The 21434-nt window shown below is 38.0% G+C and overlaps 1 protein-coding gene across 1 annotated transcript; it reads left to right on the forward strand.

The window, feature by feature from the left end:
* The first annotated feature begins 11217 nt into the window (after positions 1-11217).
* Positions 11218-18170, forward strand: Lnp1 (leukemia NUP98 fusion partner 1). The gene is made up of 3 exons (XM_042676887.1): positions 11218-11515; positions 14955-15185; positions 17975-18170. The coding sequence occupies exons 1-3, from the start codon at positions 11360-11362 to the stop codon at positions 18119-18121; spliced, it is 534 nt and encodes a 177-aa protein (XP_042532821.1). The 5' UTR covers positions 11218-11359; the 3' UTR covers positions 18122-18170.
* Positions 18171-21434: the final 3264 nt, after the last annotated feature.

Genomic DNA, 21434 nt, shown 5'->3' on the forward strand with positions numbered 1-21434 from the left:
AACTATTTAGGAGGACGAGATCAGAACTTTGATTTGAGGCTCGCTCAGGAAGAAAAGTCTGTGAGACTCCATCCCTAAAACAACCAGCCAAAGGTGGAGCTGAAGGTATGACTGAATTGGTAGAGCTCTAGCAAAGCAAACAAGCAAGCATGTATGAGTCTTTGAATTTAAACCCTAGTACCAGCAAAAACAAAGAAAACCCTGATAAAAATGTATGAGCAGTACAATGGTGTGAAATGTGTGTGTACATGTGTATGTGTGTATGTAGATGTGTGTGTTTGGAGGCAAAGGGTCCAGGGTAAGGGAGAAATTTAGACAGGATAAGTCTTTTATTTATTTATTTTTAATGATTAATTACAAAGGTGATGTACAAGTTGGGTGCTCCTGACTACAATCCTAGCTACTCAGGAAGCTAAGATCTGAAGGAAACAGTACAAAGACAGCCCTGGGCTGGAAAGTCTGTAAGACTCTCATCTCCATAAGCTACTCAGAAAATAAACAAACCCAACAACTGGAAGTGTCACTCTGGCGCCAGTGCCCCAGTGGTGGAGCACTCACCCTGAGCAAAAGAAGCTCAGGGACAGCACCCAGGTCCAGAGTTCAAGCTCCAGAACCAGCAAAAATCAATAATAACAACAACAAAAAAAGGTGAAGTACAATGGAGTTATATTACATAAGTCAGGTAATGAGTTCATTTCTTTTTGGACATTGTGACTCTTCCCTTGCTCTCTCTGTTATAAAAAGTCTTTAAAATGTATCATTTTAAGATCTTACTCACAGCTCAGTGTGGTTGAACACATCTTTAATTCCACTTACTAGGGAACCTGGATCAGGAGGATTGTTTCAGTTTTTAAGAGCAGCCTAGGAAACATCACACTTTAATAATCAGATATTACAGTTAAATGCTAAGATTATATAACAAGAGAAGGAATTTTCAAAGCTGCAAAAAAGAGCACACAGTTAGTTACAAGGCAAACTAATTCCAACAATATTAGACTTCTCATTGGACTTGTTACCATCTAGAAAAGCATGAAAGGAGTTACTTCAAGTCCTGATGGTAAATAATGCCTAAAACAATGACTATGTCTGGCCAAGATACCCTTTTGCATTTATAGAGAAGTACAGATCTGCCAAGATAAATACTAGAGGAAATAATTCATGATGACTGATTGAGTGCTGCAGAAGACAAAGAAGCCAACATAGAAACAAGGGATAAAAGATAAGGTAGGAATGAATGCTCTCAGAACAAATTTCATGAAATAAATGAATAATTTATTGGGTACGATTCAAATAATCAATAAACTAATAAATCTCTAAGATGTAGTAGATAGAAAAAAAACAAAGAGTAATTGAAGCAACAGGGAAAGAACAAAAAACTTACACTAGTTAGCATATACTTCTCAATAATAACCTTAAGGGTAAATGATTTGAGAGGGAACCAATGGCTCATGCCTATAGTCTTAGCTACTTGGGAGGCTACGTCTGGAAGATTATGGTTCCAAGCCAGACTGGCAGAAAAGCCTGATAGATATCAACTCCTGTTAACCAGCAGGAAAGTCAGACTGGAGGCAGGAGACATGGCTCAGTGGCTCAACTGAGAGCTTGAGGCTCTGAGTTCAAGCCATAGTACCAACATCACACACACACACATATATACTCTAAATGGTATTCATTTTCCAATTAAAAATGCAGACTGGTTGAATTGGTTAAAAATAAAATCTGTTTATTTCTGAAAGAAACATCTCTCTGGCAAGGACATTCACAGAAAGACAAAATGATGTTATATCAAGCAAATGAAAAAAATAAAAAGGCAAATGAAATCCAAACTCAGTCTGAAGGTGCTCTGCTCTTAACTCTTCTCTGGCCCAAAGTAATGGAGTCAGCTGACCAAAGATCAAAACCTCAAGCTGAGTCCAAGGAAATAAGCTTTAAGCTATTCTCTCAGGTCAGAGATATGGAATGCTAAGTAACACATATATCAAGATCTCAGAACTGCAAGAACCATTCAAATCTACAATTAATTATGGAAAGAAGCAATAGAGATCAAAGCTGAGATTAATAAAATGGAAACAAAAAGATGATGCAAATACTCAGTGGAACAAGAAGTTGGCTCTTTGAAAAAATAAATAAGATTGACAAACTCTTACTAAACAAACCACAAGGAAGAAAGAGAAGACTTCAAGTAATAAAATTAGAAATGAATAGGAAAGACACATAACATTAAAATTCAGAAAACTTATTAGGGAGTAATTTGACAGCTTGTGATTTAAGAAATTGGAAAGCCTAAAAAATTGATTCATTCCTGCACACATATTACCTAGAGAAATTGAACCAGGAAGATATAAGCTCCTGAACCAATGTGTATAACAATTATATTGAAATAGTAATAGTCTCCTTATAAGACTGAAGCAGTAATAGATTCTCTAACATAGAAAGCCCAAGATTTGCTGAGTGCAAGTGGCTCACACCTGCACTCCTAGCTACACAAAAGGCTAAAATCTGAGCATATAACCAAAAGAATCAAAGTTAGTCTGTTACAGATTTCTTGTATAACAATGTTTAGTACTGTGCTCTTCAAAATAACCACATTATGGAATCAGCCTAGATGCCCATCAGCAATTAAATGAATAAATAAAATGTGGAATGAAGACACAAGGAGTTTTATTCAGCCATAAGCAGAAGGAAATCATGTCATCTACAGGAAAGTAGACAGACCTGGAGATTATCATGTTAAATGAAATAAACCAGTTTCACAAAGCCAAGTGTTGAATGTTTTCTCTCAGAAAATTTCAGGGGGAAAAAGGCACATGAAAATAAAGGGGCTATGAATGATATGGCAGGAGAAAAGGGGAAAGTAAGAAGGCGATAAGGAAGAAGGATGAATATTCTCAAACTATATCATTATATATAGAAATGACACAATGTAACATCATGTTGGACAATAAATACGTTAATTAAAAATGAAAATAAAGCTGGGAAGGTGGCTCAGTGGTAGAGCTCTTGCCTTGCATGCCTGAGGCCCTGGTTCGATTCCTCAGCACCACATAAGCAAAAAGAAAAAAGCCGGAAGTGGCGGTGTGGCTCAGGTGGTAGAGCGTTAGCCTTGAGCTGAAGAGCTGAGGGGCAGCGCCCAGGCCCAAAAAAGAAAAAAAAAAAAGAAAAGAAAATCTCAAAATATCAAGCCAAGTGTTTTTTTCCTAAAACATTGCTATAGCAATGAATTTGTTTTTCTATTGTTTATTTGACCATATCAACCTTTTCATTGGATTACCTAAAAAAATTAGATTTCTTCTAGTTCTCTCAAATTTCTTTTTTTTTTTTTTTGCTAGTATTTATTTATTTATTTATTTATTTTGGGTCCAGTCGTGGGGCCTGAACTCTGGGCCTGGGCGCTGTCCCTCAGCTCTTCAGCTCAAGGCTAGCGCTCTACCACTTGAGCCACAGCGCCACTTCTGGCTTTTTTGTTTCTGCTTATGTGGTGCTGAGGAATCGAACCCAGGGCCTCATGCATGCAAGGCAAGCGCTCTACCACTGAGCCACCTTCTCAGCCCAAGTATTTATTTTTATTTTTATTTTTTATTGTGAAAATACTGTACAGAGGGGTTACAATTACATGGGCAAGATAGTGAGTACATTTCTTATCAAGCATTGTAGCCTCCTCCTTTGTTTATCCTTCCCATCCCTTCCCATCCTCCCCACGCCCCACCTACTCAATCCCCCCCCCCCCCAACCAAAGTTGTAAAGTTCATTTTTTGACATGACAACTTGTACTTTTCATTGTTGCAACGGGTCCACCTGTATCCTTATTTAAACGACTTGTTTTTCCCCTTCCCCTCCACAAATTATACCGACATCAAATACAGTGAAAGCAGGGGTTATACTGTGGGGGAGGGACATACAAAGCAACAAAGAAATAATCTTATAAATGCTTTAGAAACAAATGCATGAAAGAAAAAAAACATTTAAATACATATCTAAGGGTTCATTTTCCTAACATCACCTTATCTGACCTTTTCTGCTTGACTCATACACATACTAGGTATTGCAAATAAGGGAAACCATGGGACCTATGTTTCTTTGGACTTGGCTTACTTCACTTAATATAATTTTTTCCAAGTCTTTCCATTTCCTAACAAATGGGGCAATGTCATTCTTTCTGATGGAGGCATAGAATTCCATTGTGTATATATACCACATTTTCTTGATCCATTCATCTACTGAGGGGCATCTGGGTTGGTTCCATATCTTAGCTATGGTAAATAATACTGCAATAAACATAGTTGTGCTGGTAGCTTTAGTGTGGTCTTGTTTGTAAACATTTGGGTAAATGCCCAAAAGTGGGATTGCTGGGTCATAGGGGAGCTCTATGTGGAGTCTTTTGAGGAACCTCCATACTACTTTCCAAAGTGGTTGAACAAGTTTACACTCCCACCAACAATGAAGTAAGCTTCTCTTCTGTCCACATCCCCTCCAGCATCTGTTGCTCAACCTCCCTAGCCATAAAAGAAATGCAAATCAAAACAGCATTGAGATACCACCTCACCCCAGTTAGAATGGCAAAAATCAAGTTCTCTCAAATTTCTGTGGTATTGATGCTATGATAAAATCCAGAATACCTCATTCGCATGTGAGCATGGATGCAGGCTGTTGGCTAACTCCAAACAAGTTCACATGGTCTGTCCTTCTAGCACGTTACACTGATTCTTTAAATGAAGTTTATGCATTATGAGAAAGTCATCACAGCTAACTTATCTTAGTTCTTGCATCCAGCATGAGATGAATTCAGGCAAGATGCAAACTCAGTAAAAGTGATAGGAAATTTATTAGGCCAGAAATATAAACATGACCACGTGGTGGGAGGTAACAGCTGAGTCACACAGGGATCATGGAGAGCCATACTGAAATGATCCAGGAGTAGCATGGCTATAATCATAAACAATATTTAGATATCTCTGTAAAATGACAATTGGATATTTTAGTTTAGCAAATGATAGTCTAGAGCACATATACATATATATATGTATAATATTATATATACAGGTCATGGAGGTGTGAGGACTTTGTACCTCTGCAAGTAAAGCTAGAAGCTGGGAAAAGTGCTTGGTGTTGGATTTGTCACAGTCTGTTTGGGACTCTTGTGTCCTTGTAAAAAGCCTGGTATCTTTGTAGAACAATTAGCTTTTCACTGATAGGCTGGGTATGAGTGAGGTGAGACTGAAGTCAGGATATGCAGATACTACCAATCACACAAGCTGAAAGAAAGAATTCTAGAATCTGATAGTGACACTTAGCTTTTTACTACACTGTAGGTTGTTTTTTTAAAATGTGTCAAACAAGTTCAATATATTTCATTCAATCATCAAACTTCTGTGTGTTGGATGTTGTTTGCATATGACCAATAATTATAGGTAATAATAATAGGTAATAATACTTGCTAATGAATAAGCATTTGTTAAATATCAGCTACTGTAATTGGAAAGCATTTACCTAACAGCCAACATCATAGTTTTCATCATCATGTGGCAAGCTAGGAATGTTTATTTAAAACAACAACAACACATTGTATTCACCATCATGTGGCAAACTGAATTTGCTGCTGCGGAACACCCTGGTGTATACTGATAGCTCTAGAAAATACTGCATCTTTAAAATGTGAAGCATGGGTTGCTACAAAATCCATATTATTTTTGCATCCTTGGAAAGTAAAATGATATTGTAAGTTGATCCATGTTAAGTTGGAGACTTCTCTGTACTCTGTGGAGTATTTTGCACATACTAATTTTTTTTCAGAAATGATATTTAATTCGTAACCTTAATAGATAAATTATGATGTATTCATTTCATAGAGAAGGAAATATGGTTCTGGGAGGTGAAGTGTTTTATACAGTGATGATCCAAAAATTAATGGGACTGCTCTTCAATATAGAATCCAAACTGAAAGACTAGATCAGTCAGGCCCCAGGCCCCCAGGAAAGCAGCTCAGGCTATCCAGCCCAAAAGCAGAGCAACGGAAACATTATATCAGAACATCTTGCCTTTGCCCCTCTACCGCCCCTTCTCTCCTGGGGAGAAGACACCTACAAACCAATCAGAACGTTGGAAGGTTACCTTCCAAAATACCTAATTATAATAGGAGCAACCAATCAGCACACAGCCCAGTATATAAGACCCTCTAGACAGCTAGCTACACAGACGGAGAGAGACAGAAATAGAGACAGAGACAAAGAGCCATTTGAAAAAAAGGTTAGCTGACTGACAGAGCAGTGGCAACCTTCCAGCTAGCTATTTCTCTTCTGAATAAAGAAAGATCTTCACACTCATCTTCCATTTTCCTGGATTGCATTCCTCCAACTCCTGAGACACAAACCCAAGGAGACTCGGGCAACACTGGCATTTATGGTGCAACACAAACAGGCATTATCTGCCCTGAGCTGCCACGCCAAGCAGGCCTGTCTACTACAGAGCTGCAACCCTAATGGTCCCTGCTAGCTGCTGAACCAAACCTACAACTTCTTGGCTTCTTTCCACTGACAGCAACAGAAACTATTGTATTTCCCTGACTCGTTAATCACAGATAGGCAGGGTATGAGTGAGGTGAGGATAAAGTCAAGATATACAGGTGGCTGCCAATCACACAAACTGGAAGAAAGAATTCTGGAATCTGGTAAAGACAGCGACTCTTAGCTCTGCTTCATCCAAACTGTGTAAACTTTCACAATGGTGTTTTCTATTACTTATGACTAACACCTGAAAAATATCTAGCCAGATGTCTTGTAAAGAGCAGGAACTGCTATTGAATAAGACAGTTATTTGTTTGTCTATTGATTACATATTGTTTCTGACTTTCTCAACTGTGAATACCGACGGTATTGGTTTGATTTTTGAAATAATGCTGACATCTTGGAAAAAGCTGAGTCCTTGATGCATGTCTACACTCCCCAAAGTAGAGATGATATAGATTAGATATAGATTAAATGTTTCTAGTTTAGAGCCATGGGGTAACCGGTACCTGGCAATGTTTTCTAGGCCAGTGTTTTCCAAACTATCAGGGCTGAAAAGCCAGTTTAATTTTTTCCAATCCATCACAGACCAGTCATTTTGTAAAATACAATGAAAACAAGTTCCTAGAAAAGTGAAATCAAAATATGTAAAATAAGACAATTTTAAATTATTTTTTAATTATCAATGACATGAAACAGTTACACAAATTTCTCATTACTTCACTCTTTGTTTCTGTTCCTATTTCCTTACAGACTTTGTGACAAACAATTAATTATCTTCAGCTACCCTTTGGGTTAGCTCAGATCTTACCTATTCTGACAGGCAATTAAGGCTGAGAAAACCCTGGCTTGCATGTACTGCATTCTTTACAAAAAAAAAAAAGTTTTAGTTTTATTTACCTTACCTAAAGTTACTTACAAAGGGATTAGACAGAGTTGTATAACATAAGCTTTAAAAAAAAATAGATAACATCACAACATTTCTACCATCTGATACCAGTAAGAAAAGTGCTAAGAATGTCACTTTTGTTACTAAAGTGATTGGACAGAAATTCACATACTCACAAAGACTGAATATGAAGTAAAACCAAAGATGTTTAAAAAAAAAAAGTTTGCTCAGTGGTAGAGTGCTTGCTTTGCCTGCATGAGGCCCTGGGTTCGATTCCTCAGCACCACGTAAGCAGAAAAAAGCCAGAAATGGTGCTGTGGCTCAAGTGGTAGGGTGCTAGCCCTGAGCTGGAGAGCTGAGGGACAGTGCCCAGACCCAGAGTTCAGCCCTCATGTCCAACAAATAAATAAATAAATAAAATGATAAGGAGAAAGAAAGACATCTTAAATCCTAGTTCTTATTTCATAATATTGTTTAGCCATTGTTTAGGTTGCTTATGACCATTCGACAGAGAGGCTCAAATAATAACGATTATAATAATAGTAATAATAATAATAGGCTCTTGCCCAATGTCTGTTTTAGGACCATTGCAATAATTATTATTATGTTAAATATTCCAGGAAGTCTTTCAATGAACAAGTTTCTTTGTTTATTTACTTTGTTTGCTCTCAACATTCTTGTTGACTAGCTAGGATTATAGATATATTCACTGGAACCCAGCTTGTCTTTCTGAAAACTAAACTCAGTTTACACTTCTGATGTCATAACTTGGTAATGGCTAATATCTGAGAACAAGAAGTAAACCTCAGAATTTGCCTATGATAGGGACTGAGTATTGGTCAGAGCTATAAAGCACCAATATTCACTTACTAGTTTTTACTCATTGATTAACAAGCAGCATGGTTCCATTTCTTTCATTGCTTTTGAATGTATTATATAGAAGTTATTATTATTACTCAAGGTCTTTTGACAAGGGAATGCAAATCTCAAGTTGATAACCATGATTTGAACCAATGTAGAATTTATAGAAAGATTATCCAGTAAAGGTAGACAATTAAATAGACATGTTTTTGATTGAAATGCACTTACAGATAATTGTAGTAGCGAGATAAATACATCTAATCAGTTGTGTTAATTATTGTGGGCTTTAGTGTTTAAAAATAACCCATCCCTATTCTTTCTTTGTTTGTACTTTTGCATCCAACCATTTGACTTTGTATCTTTAAAGGTGAGATAAAGTTCTATGAAAGAACTTGTGAGGTCACATTCAGAAAGCTGAGTTTCATATTCATCAGTTTAACTTATGAAAACGTTTCCTGCCTTTATTCTCTCTGCCATCTTATTTAGGTCATAATCTAAAGCACTCATTTTGAAAAATCTTTGACTTATTATTCCACTGATTCTCATAATAATGATGTTTTTGTTAATGGTATGATTTATGTCTTCTATGGTGATTATCTTCTCTTTTTCAGGCAAACAAAGAATGAGTTACTATAACAACAGCAAGTTTGGCTTCTAGATGCTGATGAAGATGTTTTTCAAGGACTTGCTGCTGATGGTAATAATGATACCTTTGTCCCATAAACACAGTTTTAAATTGGAAAGAAGCATGACAAGGAACATTTTTCCTTTTATGCTAGTTGCTCAGTGTTAGACAGAATACATGGTAAGTTGACTTAGATGGGAAAAGGATTTGCTTTGATTCACAGCCCATGGACTTCAACCCATGGTCAGTTGACTCTATTATTGGTGCCAGATATGAAGGGAGCAAATGGATGAGGAGGCTTATCTAATGACAAGGATTAAGTTTCAAAGCCGTGTGCCCAGTGACTTATTTCCTCCAGTTAAGCCTCACCAAGCAATATCTCCACTCTCTTCCCAAATAACAATACCATCTAGGAACTACATATTCCATATATGAGCCTCTTATGAATATTTCATTTTCAAAGGGTAACACTTTCCTATATTAAAATGCCCATAAAGTGTCTATTTCTCTCATAGTTTTATTTGCTGGTGAATTCCTCTAAAATGAAGAAAGAATCCTGGGCTGTCTATACGTTGTCTCTGTAACTACAGAGATGTAGTAATATGTTCCTTCATGTTCTAGCAGTTGCCAAAACTTGGGAGATAAAGAATAATGCAGAGGATATAAATCAGAATGTTTCCTAAAGTTGGTGTGGCATGTCCAAGAGACAAACGCCATTGATAGCTCCATTTTCTAGAGAACAGCGAATGTTGCAGGCTACATTGCCAGCTCCCTATTCACATACCAACTCTCTTTGCTGAAGCCTCTGGTGTGTTTCATAAAACATACCTTAGTTTCCCCAAAGCTATATTAAAGAAAAGAAAAAGAATCCAACTCTACTTTTTTTTCTCTCTTCTTGCTTCCTATATTCTAGATTACTTTGTTTGATTGTACTAAAAGTCCTATACATTCTTCACAGGGTCCCCTCGCTGAGATTCATGGGATATTTACTGTAGCCTGATGGAGGAATCAAAGAGTTCGTTTTCAAGGGCCTCCAGTCGCAGGGGAGTAAATAAGAGCCAAGCAGAGATGTGTGATCAGCATCCCTGAACTGCTCAAGAGTGAGGAGTAAAATGTCTCAGAGGAGGAATTTGCTGGTCTCAAAGACAGTCACCTTTTGGAAAAACATCTATATGAATCTACCTTTAAAGGATCCTAAACTTAGCTGGGCGCTGGTGGCTCACGCCTGTAATCCTAGCTACTCAGGAGGCTGAGATCTGAGGATCACGGTTCAAAGCCAGCCTGGGCAGGAAAGACTGTGAGACTCCTATCTCCAATAAACCACCAGAAAACCGGAAGTGGCGCTGTAGCTCAAGTGGTAGAGCGCTCACCTTGAGCTGAAGAGCTGAAGGACAGTGCCCAGGCCCAGAGTTCAAGCCCCACGACCGATCAAAAAAAAAAAAAAAAAAGAAAGAAATAACTCGCATTGTCTCCTACTTGCTTCAGGTAATAGCTTAGCTTTAACAATCTCTTTTATTTCTTGACAGGGCTTATTTTTGGTTTTGTACTCAACAAAGCCCATTAGGGAGTTGCAACAGGCCTTCCTAAATCATAGTTACCAGGCACTATCAGAACGAAAACTAGATGGAGGGAAACAAAGCAATAAGCTAATAAGCCTATTAGTCAGTTGCCATTGAAGAAAACTCTGAATATAGACAAAATTAACCTCAAGGGACAGAGGTAAGAAGTAGCAATCTTTTGAAAGGAATATAGATTGAAAGGGGATAGAGGCAGCCTGAAACATTCCATGCTCACCTATTTCTACAAATAGGAAACAGGTGTATACATATATTAAACTTCATTAAGCCATTCACTTCAGATTGATACATCTAAGATGTACATTATATTTGCATAGCTAGGCAATGTTTCAATAAAATACTATTCTGTTTAACCCAGGAGCTGGATTTTCTATCAGTATCTGCTTGGTCTAGTAGGAGACTGTCTAGCTCTCCTATGACATGGCAATAACTTGCTACCTTGCTAGCTGCAGTTGTGTCTGTTGAATGTGGCCCCATTTCAGAGGCAGCCTGGAGCTGACAGGCATATTGTGAGGGTCATGCTTCATCACCATTGACATCTGGAGATGCCATCACATGCCACTGGCAGCAAAGCACAGGGAAAATCAGGCAGTGGACTGTGCTTCCTACCCTTAGGCTGCAAGGCACAAGCTCCAGCAATGGGAGGATTAAAAAGCCTCTCAATTTAAAAAGACAAGGGGGAGGGGAGTGTGGGCTGCACAGTTTATAAATAGACATTGCCCAAGGCTCCAAGGCTGCCTGATGATGAAGTGGTTGTTTAGTAAATCTTTCTCCTTAAGGATGCCATTATTAGAGACCATTTAAACCTACCAGTTTCATTTTTGTCTTTTGGAGGAGATTTGGGGTTTCAGCCAGCCAGCCCTGGTGGCTATAGGGACAGGCTTTCAATATTCAGAATCACTTTTGCATGGAGCACAAAGATGACGATGATGAAGATGTATCTTTTGCCAAATGGATGAGCAGCTTCTGGGGGCACAGCTGGAGAGAGGAGGACGAGAGAAGACTTCGGGAACGCCACCGACCACAAGAGTCCAGTTACAGGAAAACCTCCCTGCCTTGCCCAGTGAGTTACTATTATCTACCCAGGGGAATGCTGCCATAGAGGAGGGGAACTCTCTTAGAAATGGTCATTAAAAAGTTCTTTAGTTAAAAAGGAGCACTTTCAGACCTCTTATCATATTTACAAAATCCCTTTTGTCTTGTTCTTTAAGGCTTCTGATAGGTAATATTTTCTTCATTGTAGTCATCTAAGATATCTTTAACTACTATTCACGGGTCCTGATAAGCCTGGATGACAGAGCTCAAGATAAAGGAAACCTGATGTTCTAGTTTGTGTGATGTTGTGGTTAGCAGGTATGTGTGCGTGCGTGCGTGCATGTGTTTGTATGCTTTGTTGTGTGTCATTGTGTGATTTCTGATTAGTCTAATTGCAATCCTGAAGGTAGCTTCACTGTTGGGTGGATCTCTATAAAATCAGTGATTATACATAATAAATCATAACCTTTGATACAGTTGATATATTTTTCCTTCTGATATTGGCTTGATTTCCTAATGAGAGAAGGTGCCAGAATTCTCGTGTCCCAGCCCTGTGACCACATGGCAGGCAGAGTACCAGGTGTCTGGGGAGCAAGATGGGAACAGCAAGCTCCAGGGAGGGCCATGAGTGGGGCTGGTCAGATGTGGGCTCCACAGGAGCAACTGAGCATTCTCTCAGCTGTGGTGCAGCAAAGTTCTACAGTACCTCCATGGCCTCCATATCACAGTTACACACTAGTAACAACAAGGCACTGCGAATTCCAGATGCCAAAGACTGTCTCTCACCCCTTGCTTCTGCCAACCCCAGCATCAAGAACATTCTAGAGTAGATGAATAGTTTTATTTGAGGTCCCAGAATTATAATTCTGATGGATAATTCTTGGGAGATCTATTAAAGTGTGCAGGGGAATTAAAGTGTGAAGGGGAACCTCTTCATTGTTAGAGGTCAACAGCTAGAAGGAGACTCTCTGGTTCCAACGGTTTGAAATAGATCAGTTACCAAATGACATCCAGGGATGGAGGGTGAATGTCAGTCTCTCTTCATTTCCATTTTCTTAAGCGAAGAAGAAGAGATTCAATGCTTTGATCAGCCTTTCACCCCTAACTTTCCATGATTCTGTTGTAAAAAAAAAACCCCAACATCATACCTGCTGGCAATGTCCGCATTTAACTTCAATATAATTAAATGTTGCATGCCTAGTGAGGTATGTACAATGTGCAGACCAGGAGTATGACTGGCTGCCAGTTTCCAGATGTGAAAGACAGGCATAAATCTACAGAGAGAAAAACTGTGGCATATCATTTATTGCAATACAGGAGATGTGAAAACAAAGGAAGAACCATGGTTTACAAAATGAGTTTCTTGAGTAAATTACATTAGATTTTAAAGCTCAAACACTCCATCCTAAAACACTTAGAGAGTTAACATTAACCTCCAATGTGGCTTACCTTGTACTATTGGGAAACAAGAGCTTTACCGTGTTCAGTATTTCTGCTTGGTCTTCCCATAACATCTTTTCATGCGTGTACCTTTGTAAGTCTTTTTTGGGAGGTGGGGGTGAAGTTCCAAGATTGGGATTCCAACCAGGTACCTGACACTTTTGCTCATTACCCAACACTCTACCAAATGAGCTACACTTTCAACCCCACACAGGGCATTTCAACATTTTTCTTATTAAATACTTGTATGAAGGGACTGCGATTGCATGAGTCAAGTCGTAAGTATAACAAAAATCTTAATCAATGTCAACATTTCCATCCCTGTCCCATCATTCTCCTTCCCATCCCTACCCTCAAGTTATGTACTTCATTTTTATATTATGTAAAAAAAATGGATATAAACATTGCATCTGTTCAGCCTTCCTCCCTCCATTCCTGTACTCTCCTTTTGTGGCCATCCCTCTCATCCTCAGCAGAACAGGTTTCAGGTCTTGGTGTTTATTTTGTTGAATGGTTCATTAATTGTTCAGAGGAATTACACCATTGGACTCCTCCCCTAAGTATACTATCCTTTAGTAAATTTGTTTTTGTGTGTACACGCATATAACCTTGTGAATGTTTTCTTTTTTATCTCAGATAGCCATTTTTATCGTGGCACAAGTATTTTGAGCCCCTTCGGTAGGTAATGAGAATGCAGCCACATAAAACACAAAGTCAGACCAGTGGCTGGGCACCTGCTTCACAGGCCATCCAAATGTTCTCCATATGTTTTCATGAGAGAAAGTATGCACCATTTATCTGAGACTGACTTACGTCATTTAACATCGTATTTTTTCGAGATCCATCTATTCCTCTGAAAATTATATGCTATTCTGAATATGTGTATATGTATTCTAATAGAATATGTACACATATATCACATTATCTTGATCTGAGCTATCTCCATGATTTGGCTAATATGAAAAGTATGGACTGAGCATGGATGTGTCTTTGCTGTATCCTGACTTGTAATGTTATGGGTAGATGCCAAGAAGGGGATTACTGGCTTACTGTAGTTCTATCTTTAGTTTTTTGAGTAATCTCCACACTGCCTTTCAGAGTGGTTGCACTAGTTTGCATTCCTACTGGATTTTCCATATCAACATAAAAAATTGTAGCTATCAGACTGCCATTCCTGTGTTAGGAATGTGTTAGTTTAGGGATAGAAACCATAAAATAAAAGTTACATTCTGACTGAGTTAAGCAGAGAAAGAAATAACACATAGCACAAATCAGGACACATAGGTGATAAAGGCAGAGTTCTGAAAAACAGGACATTTGATTCTTTGTTCTCTGTTTATATAATATGAGGTATTTGTAAAATGAATCATTACTTACACACTTTTCTTTAATTTAGAAATCTGAGAATAATTTGGTTTATGATTTTTATTTTCTGCTTTGAGATTAATGAAATTAACTTAAAAGAAGCATTTAATCTTACCTATATCTCATTTTGTTTCCCCAAAACTCCAATTTAAATAACTTCCTTTTCACAATCTATTGATAATCTATATTTGATAATATTACATGCATGGGAAGGATTTCTTCTTGTCTGTTTAAGTGTTTAAAGTGGATAGAGAAAGCTTTAAAAAAGAAAAGAAAAGAAGGGAAAGTGACATAGACTCTTCATGGAGAGGGACCCCAAAGATCAGAGTTACTGCTGGACGCTTCTTGGACACTTTGGATGGGCTTTTCAATTTGTCTTTATTAGTCTCATAACTCACTTGAAAACATAGAGATGGAACATTTAACACATTATTGAGCATCTACTCTGTGCCAAGCATTGTGCCAGAAGCAATAGGATTGGCCAAGTAGCAAGCAATAAAGCTAATCTTGAGATACCCTATTTAATATTATAATTAGTTGATGCTGATAAAATTAAATGTCACTTAAACGTACAATTTGCGTAGTTAGTGTTGTATGAGCATTCTGCCTGCGTTCTCCTATTGTAAAAACTATTTCATAATTTTTTTTTTCTGTATTTCCAGTTTCCTGGGCTTCCCAAATTTACATCATCTGACAACCACCCTAGAAGGCATTCTCATGAGGACCAGAAATCCCAAAGCCATCCTCATTTGCGGTATTACAGAAAATACTCAATGGATGGGTCATCCAGGGAAACACTGGAATCAAAAAAACAATCTCACTCCCATATTCAGGAATTTTCAGAGTCCTTTGAACAGCAACTGCACTTTAAAGCCAAACATTCTGTCACTTTGGTATGTACTGTTGAAAATTTGTCATTGTAGGAAAGGAAACACAAAGTTTTTTTTTTTTATCATCCTGATGCTTAAGGACAGAACTGACTTCTTTATTCATAACTAGAAATGAGTGTTTTAAAAATAACACTCAATTTGTTATAATTAATTTAAAATATTTTATTTATGTCAGTTTTTAAAGATTTTATTAAAATGTGCCTTAATGCAGAATAAAAATTTCAACATATACAAATTCTCTTAAAATTCTTTTCTAGTTAATAATCTACACTTTCGGGGCTGGGAAGGTGGCTCAGTGGTAGAGCGCTTGCCTTGCATGCTCAAGGCCCTGGGTTCGATTCCTCAGCACCACATAAGCAAAAAGAAAAAAGCCGGAAGTGGCACTGTGGCTCAAGTGGTAGAGTGCTAGCCTTGAGCTGAAGAGCTGAGGGACAGTGCCCAGGCCCAGAGTTCAGGCCCCACGACCGGAAAAAAAAAATAATAATCTATACTTTCCTACACATTAAAAAATAGCATTTGTCAGAAAATTAAAAAATGTAACTGGACACCAGTGGCTCATGCCTATAATCCTAGCTACTCAGAAGGCTGAGATCTGTGGATCACAGTTCAAAGCTAGCCCCGGCAGGAAGTCTATGAGACTCTAATCTCCAATAAACTACCAAAAAACTGGAAGTGGTGCTATGGCTCAAGTGGCAGAGTGCTAGCCTTGAGCTGAAGAGATGAGGGACAGTGCCCAGTCCCAGAGTTGAGGTCCCGCGACCCACCAAAAAAAAAAATGTAGGTAAAGTATTCTTAAAGTTAGCAACCCATATCAGGATGCTAAAATTCGTGGATTCAAATCTTTTCTGTAAAAGGTCCATATAAGCTACAGACATGCCTCCAAATACTTTGTTATCTTTAAAATATTTCTAATGGTTAATATAATGTGAATGTTATGCAAATGGTTATTGTATATATTGTTTAGGGATTAGTGATGAGAAATAAGTCTGTACATTTTTATTATAGACACTTTTTTCTGAATGAATAGCTCTGATTTCTCTGTTAGTTGGATTCACAGGTGCAGAAGCCATGCATGGAGGGCTGACTGTATTACCAATTTGAGGTGCAGGGGTGCTTAGAACTTATTATTTGGCCTAGACTCTGAGTTTTCCTTCCTGAGACTTCCTTAGTGATAGGGTTGTAGCATATACCATCCCACCTGGCCAAATTGTTTCGTTTTCAAGTGACTTATTTTGTTTCCCATTTTGTTTCCAAGTAATGAAACAAGAAACTATATTTCATATCAGTATTGATAATGATTTCTTAGGTAGTCTTTATTGTCAATAAGGCAAACCCAAGTTGGGAATAATTATCATGGTATTTTTCCCTTTTATAGTGTTCTTATAATTATTAAAGATAGTCATGGCTGGGCACTGGTGACTCACACCTGTAGTCCTAGCAACACAGGAGGCTGAAATCTGAGCTCACAGTCCAAATCTAGCCCAGGCAGGAAAGTATGTGAGAGGTTTAATCTCCAATTAAACACCAAAAAATCCAGAATTAAAGCTGTGGTTCCATGTGGTAGAGTGCTAATCTTGAGCACAAAAGCTCAGGGTCAGTGGCTAAAACCCTGAGTGTGAGCCCCATGATCAGAACACACATCTCACTCACAAAAGGCATTCATGACTGCTGATCAGTTGAATACAAGAGATGAGTTTATTGAAAGTTTATTTGGCAGAACATTTACAGGTTTGATACAAATTTTGAAGTTTTTCTTAATACATTTCCCAGATTCATTGTTTGTTTTGATTTGTGAATCTAGCAAATGAACTATTGCAGAAAGAAATGAAATCTGGGTTAAAACACACACACACACACACACACACACACACACACACACACACAATTTATATTCTAGAGTAGCATACCATTGCACTAAGATTCCTCCCAAACTTTCCGTTGTCATATAGGCACTCAGAGGAGTTGAAATGAGGTGGAGGAATAGAGATTTTTTTAAGTTACTTTGGTACTTCAAAATAGAAATGTACATAGATATGATAGATATGACCACGACATTTAAATGCCATTTTTTTTGCTATGTAATTCCCTTAAAAGGCACTTCAAAACTAAATAGTTATGTATGAACTATTCTCGTATAGTTATCAGCAACCTTAATTACCATCAGTTACTTTCTTAGGTCTTTTGGTGCTTATTATTGATGGTCTCTGTCTCTATCAACCTAGTTGGAGTATCTAGAAGGTAGAGTCTGTTTAGTGATGTGTCTCCTGGTGCTATGAAAACAGTGTGTGTTTAATAAACTCAGAGAATATATATGGACATCCTTCCCCATCTAAATCCTAATCAACTTGGTGGGGAATGCCAGTCTGGTCTACATTTCATTCCTCACACAATTCACACATTAAAATTTAGTGCAAATCAAAGTATTTATATAATTCAATAAGGAGCTTAAAATAATGCATGTATGACCTCATTTTCTAAATCACAAAGCTCCAGGAGACTATTAATTTTATTGTACTGTGGAATCACATCCCTTGGTACATCAAAAATGGATAGTCACAGTCATGTATGGGCTGAACTTCTTTTCTAGCTTGGATGTCATGCCCAATTCTTCTATTTTCCCTGTATGACCAAAATCTTTAGAAAAACAATAGATTTAGTTTATGCTAATTATTTCCAGAAGTAAGCTGCGGACATTGGCAACATGATCAGAACTTTTTCACATCTCATTGTTGAGAGAAACAGAGAATGAGTAACTACTCTGTGTATGTCTACCCTTTCCTCTTCTCTTTCAGGGACCTGAGCGCAGAAAGGAGAAAAATGAAGGAGAATGCCTGAAGGTGGAGATGAAGACGTCTCAGAAAGTGGAGGAAAGGAGATTGGCAGAAGAAGAACACCCAGAAACATACCTGCCACCCCTGGCTGAGAAAGGACCAGAATAGTAGTTTGTTTCTACATCACAATGATACGTGCCATTGGTAGTCTTGAGCCTCAGTTCAGCTCCTTAGGTATCAGGATGACAGCTGTTAAAAGGGTGTGTGCAGATGCTTCGTGAACAACAGAAGTGGGTGGTTGGAATGATAAGCTTCATACTCCAAAGATTTCTGCCGTCCTACTTGAGAGTGTAATCTGATTTCTTGTCCTTCTGTGGTTATTAAAAACAATTAAGGATGCAATTTCTGAAACTGTAAAGTATAATCATTTTTTAAAAAGAACTACCCACATATCTTTATTAACTATTCTTCCACACAAGTTTCTCAGATTATCTTAAATCAAGGCCATTGGTATGGGTCTGTAAATTTACTTTCTTATTAGAAATAATAATGTAAGTATGTCTAATGGCCATCACTTAATGGTAACTGATACTTAACATGACAAATATTACTTTGTATGCTTTAATTCATTGCCTAAAATAAATCTTATTACTCTGAAGTGGGACTTTGTGTTATTGATTGTTTTCTAAAGACATGAAGCAAAAGGATAACTACAGAGTGTGCTAGTTATCTATCTTGTAACTGTGACAGAATGACTGACTTAACAACAGGAGGAAAGATTTGAGTTGCAGGCAAGATGGCGGATTAGAAGATTCCTCCAATTAACATCATGAATGAGAAGACTTGAGATTTCATTCCAAACAAAGAGAAAGAACAAGGGCTGGGAAGGTGGCTCAGTGGTAGAGTGCTTGCCTTGCATGCATGAGGCCCTGGGTTCGATTCCTCAGCACCACATAAGCAGAAAAAGCCAGAAGTGGCGCTGTGGCTCAAGTGGTAGAGTGCTAGACTTGAGCTGAAGAGCTGAGGGACAGCGCCCAGGCCCAGAGCTCAGGCCCCACAACCCGCCACTCCCCCAAAAAAGACTAAAAAAATAAAAATAAAAAAAGAGAAAGAACAAATGAAAGAAAGGACATTGGAAATTATGAAAGAGATAAAAAGACAACAGGAAATCACTGACAAATAGGAAGATATACAGAAAAAAGTAGGAAACATGCAACTCTAGCTTCTCAGGAGTATTTGGGCAGGTGTTTGGGGAGGGGGGAGTGGGTGACAACAGCCCAGAGATCTAGCTGCAGGGTTAGTTCATGGCTCAAGCCTTAGCCAGTGGAGGACTTTAGTAGGACAGTGACTCCCCCTGGTGGCGGAACAGCATTGGAGACAATGTGGGCTTGTTACTCTCATAACTTAGAGTGCTTATAGCCAGGTGCCATCCTAAGACAGTGACTATTATTTAAGACTAAACTGTTCTTGGAGCTTGGTTCAAGAATGCAAAAATTGCAAAAATAGGGATACACTCACAGCTCAGGAAACCTGGAGATATTCTTTCAGAGTGTTTGAATAAGAGAAAGTTATAACAGGTGTTTATAGAGAGAGTATGTTTTGGACATGGACCTGCTAAAGAGTTTAAACAATACTTCAGGCAGTGAAGAGAAGAATGGTCACTAGGCCCACCCTCTGTGGCAAGAATGAGCTCCATTGCTAAGTCACTGTGGAAACAGAGCTGTAACCTAGGGCTGGCATATTGCTCACTTTCTGAAGCTGCCTTTCTGCTGCATGGGGTTTGTTGCTGGGTAGACCAAAGAGTCCTGCAGACAGCTCAATATCCTCACCTTCTTCCCTCCCACAGGGTGATTAATTGCTAGATGAGATCTAAATGCACTGAGACTGGTAGGTAGAATGCCAGATTCTTATGATTTTCCTCCCTCCCCCCCCCCCCGCCCCGCCCTCTGTGCAGAACTCAGTGCCTTGTTTTCTTCCTTTATTCTCTGGTGCATTTGGAAATCACCACTAGTTTTAGATGCTTGCTGCCTTGTGTGGGTACTAACTTGAGGGCTATGGAGCAATTGGGAACCTACCTGACTAACAGGCTGAGAAACTCATGGGGTCAGCATTGACTTAAAAATGCTACTAAAATTAATGCATCCCTACAACTGACAACTGAACTTTGACCAGGACAGTCCTCAACCTGAACACTCTACAGCCTGAACAGTAGGAAATACTTCTCTCTGAGTGGTGCTAGAGATAGAAACCTGTGACCTGAACACATGGATCAGTGTTTGACTAAGGTAAATTCCCACACCAGTGTTGAGAAACTATGCCTCAATGATTATTAAGTCCTGCCTGAATAATGAGAATAATACAACTGAAAGAAATATAAATGATTAAAACTTCTAGCCAACCACTGTGCCTCAGGCACACAAATCTTTTTCAGAAACACAAGAAATATGAAAAAAAGCAATGAGATTCCTTAAAACCAGCAACTCCACAATAATGGATTCTAATGATAGTTAAACTGAGGCAACCCTCAAGACTTTGAAAGTTTTTAAGCATGATCAATGAAATTAAAGGGAATACCGATGAAACTGGAATTCCAAGAGAATACAAATAAAAAGTAGAATAAAATAAGGAAGACAATGCAGGTTATGAAAGAAGAATTCAATAAAGATATGGAAGTCCTAAAAGAAAAAAAAGTCAAATTTAAAATTCTGGAAATGAAAAACTCAGTTAAAATTAGTATCAGTACACTAAGTCTAGTAAAGCACAGGACACCAGAGCTTGAAAACAAGATAGATATATTAGAAAATTCAGACAAGAATAAGGGAAAACAAAACAAAATAGAAACAGAACATAAATGACTACTGAAACACTATTAAAAGACCAAGCCATGATTCACAGACGTAAGTGGTCAAAGCTAAAGGCACAGAAAACATATTCATTTAAACAATAGCAGAGTACCAAAGAGACATAATTAGAAATATTTAGGTATCCAGAATATGGAAAACTACAATAGAGAAATGCCAAGTCCTATATAAAATCAACCAGAGTAACAGCAGATGTCAGAAAAGGTCTAAAATCCATGAGAACATAGAAGAGTGTACTTCAAAGTAAATAGCTAGCAACCTAGATTACTCTATACAGCAAAACTCCCTTTTATAATTAAAAAATAACTTAAAGCCTCCTACAATAAGCAAAATTAAATGTATTTATGTCCAAGAAGCCAGCACTACAGGAAATACTTAACTGGATAGGAGATAATCACAACTATGGGAATATGAGAAAGAATAAATCTCACCAGAAGAGTAGATAAGCAAATGGTGACTATAAAACATTATGAAACAACAAGATGGCAGGAATTCTCATAAACTTTTCAATAATAACAATAGTCTCCATTCTCCAACTTAAAAAACAGACTGTTGGATTGAGTTACCAAACAAGATACAATTCTTTGTTGCCTACAAAAAATCACCCCTCTAGAAAGACA

This window comes from Dipodomys spectabilis, unplaced genomic scaffold (genome assembly GCF_019054845.1).
Source record: "Dipodomys spectabilis isolate Male_0828 unplaced genomic scaffold, ASM1905484v1 ptg000032l, whole genome shotgun sequence".
NCBI lineage: Eukaryota > Metazoa > Chordata > Mammalia > Rodentia > Heteromyidae > Dipodomys > Dipodomys spectabilis.

What these genes read in the sequence shown, in the direction of transcription:
- Lnp1 (XM_042676887.1), top strand. Translation starts at nt 11,360, where the DNA reads ATGGAGCACAAAGATGACGATGATGAAGATGTATCTTTTGCCAAATGG. An exon ending in AAACCTCCCTGCCTTGCCCA is followed by an intron (nt 11,516 to 14,954) that starts GTGAGTTACTAT and finishes CTGTATTTCCAG; the next exon opens with TTTCCTGGGCTTCCCAAATT. An exon ending in CCAAACATTCTGTCACTTTG is followed by an intron (nt 15,186 to 17,974) that starts GTATGTACTGTT and finishes CTTCTCTTTCAG; the next exon opens with GGACCTGAGCGCAGAAAGGA.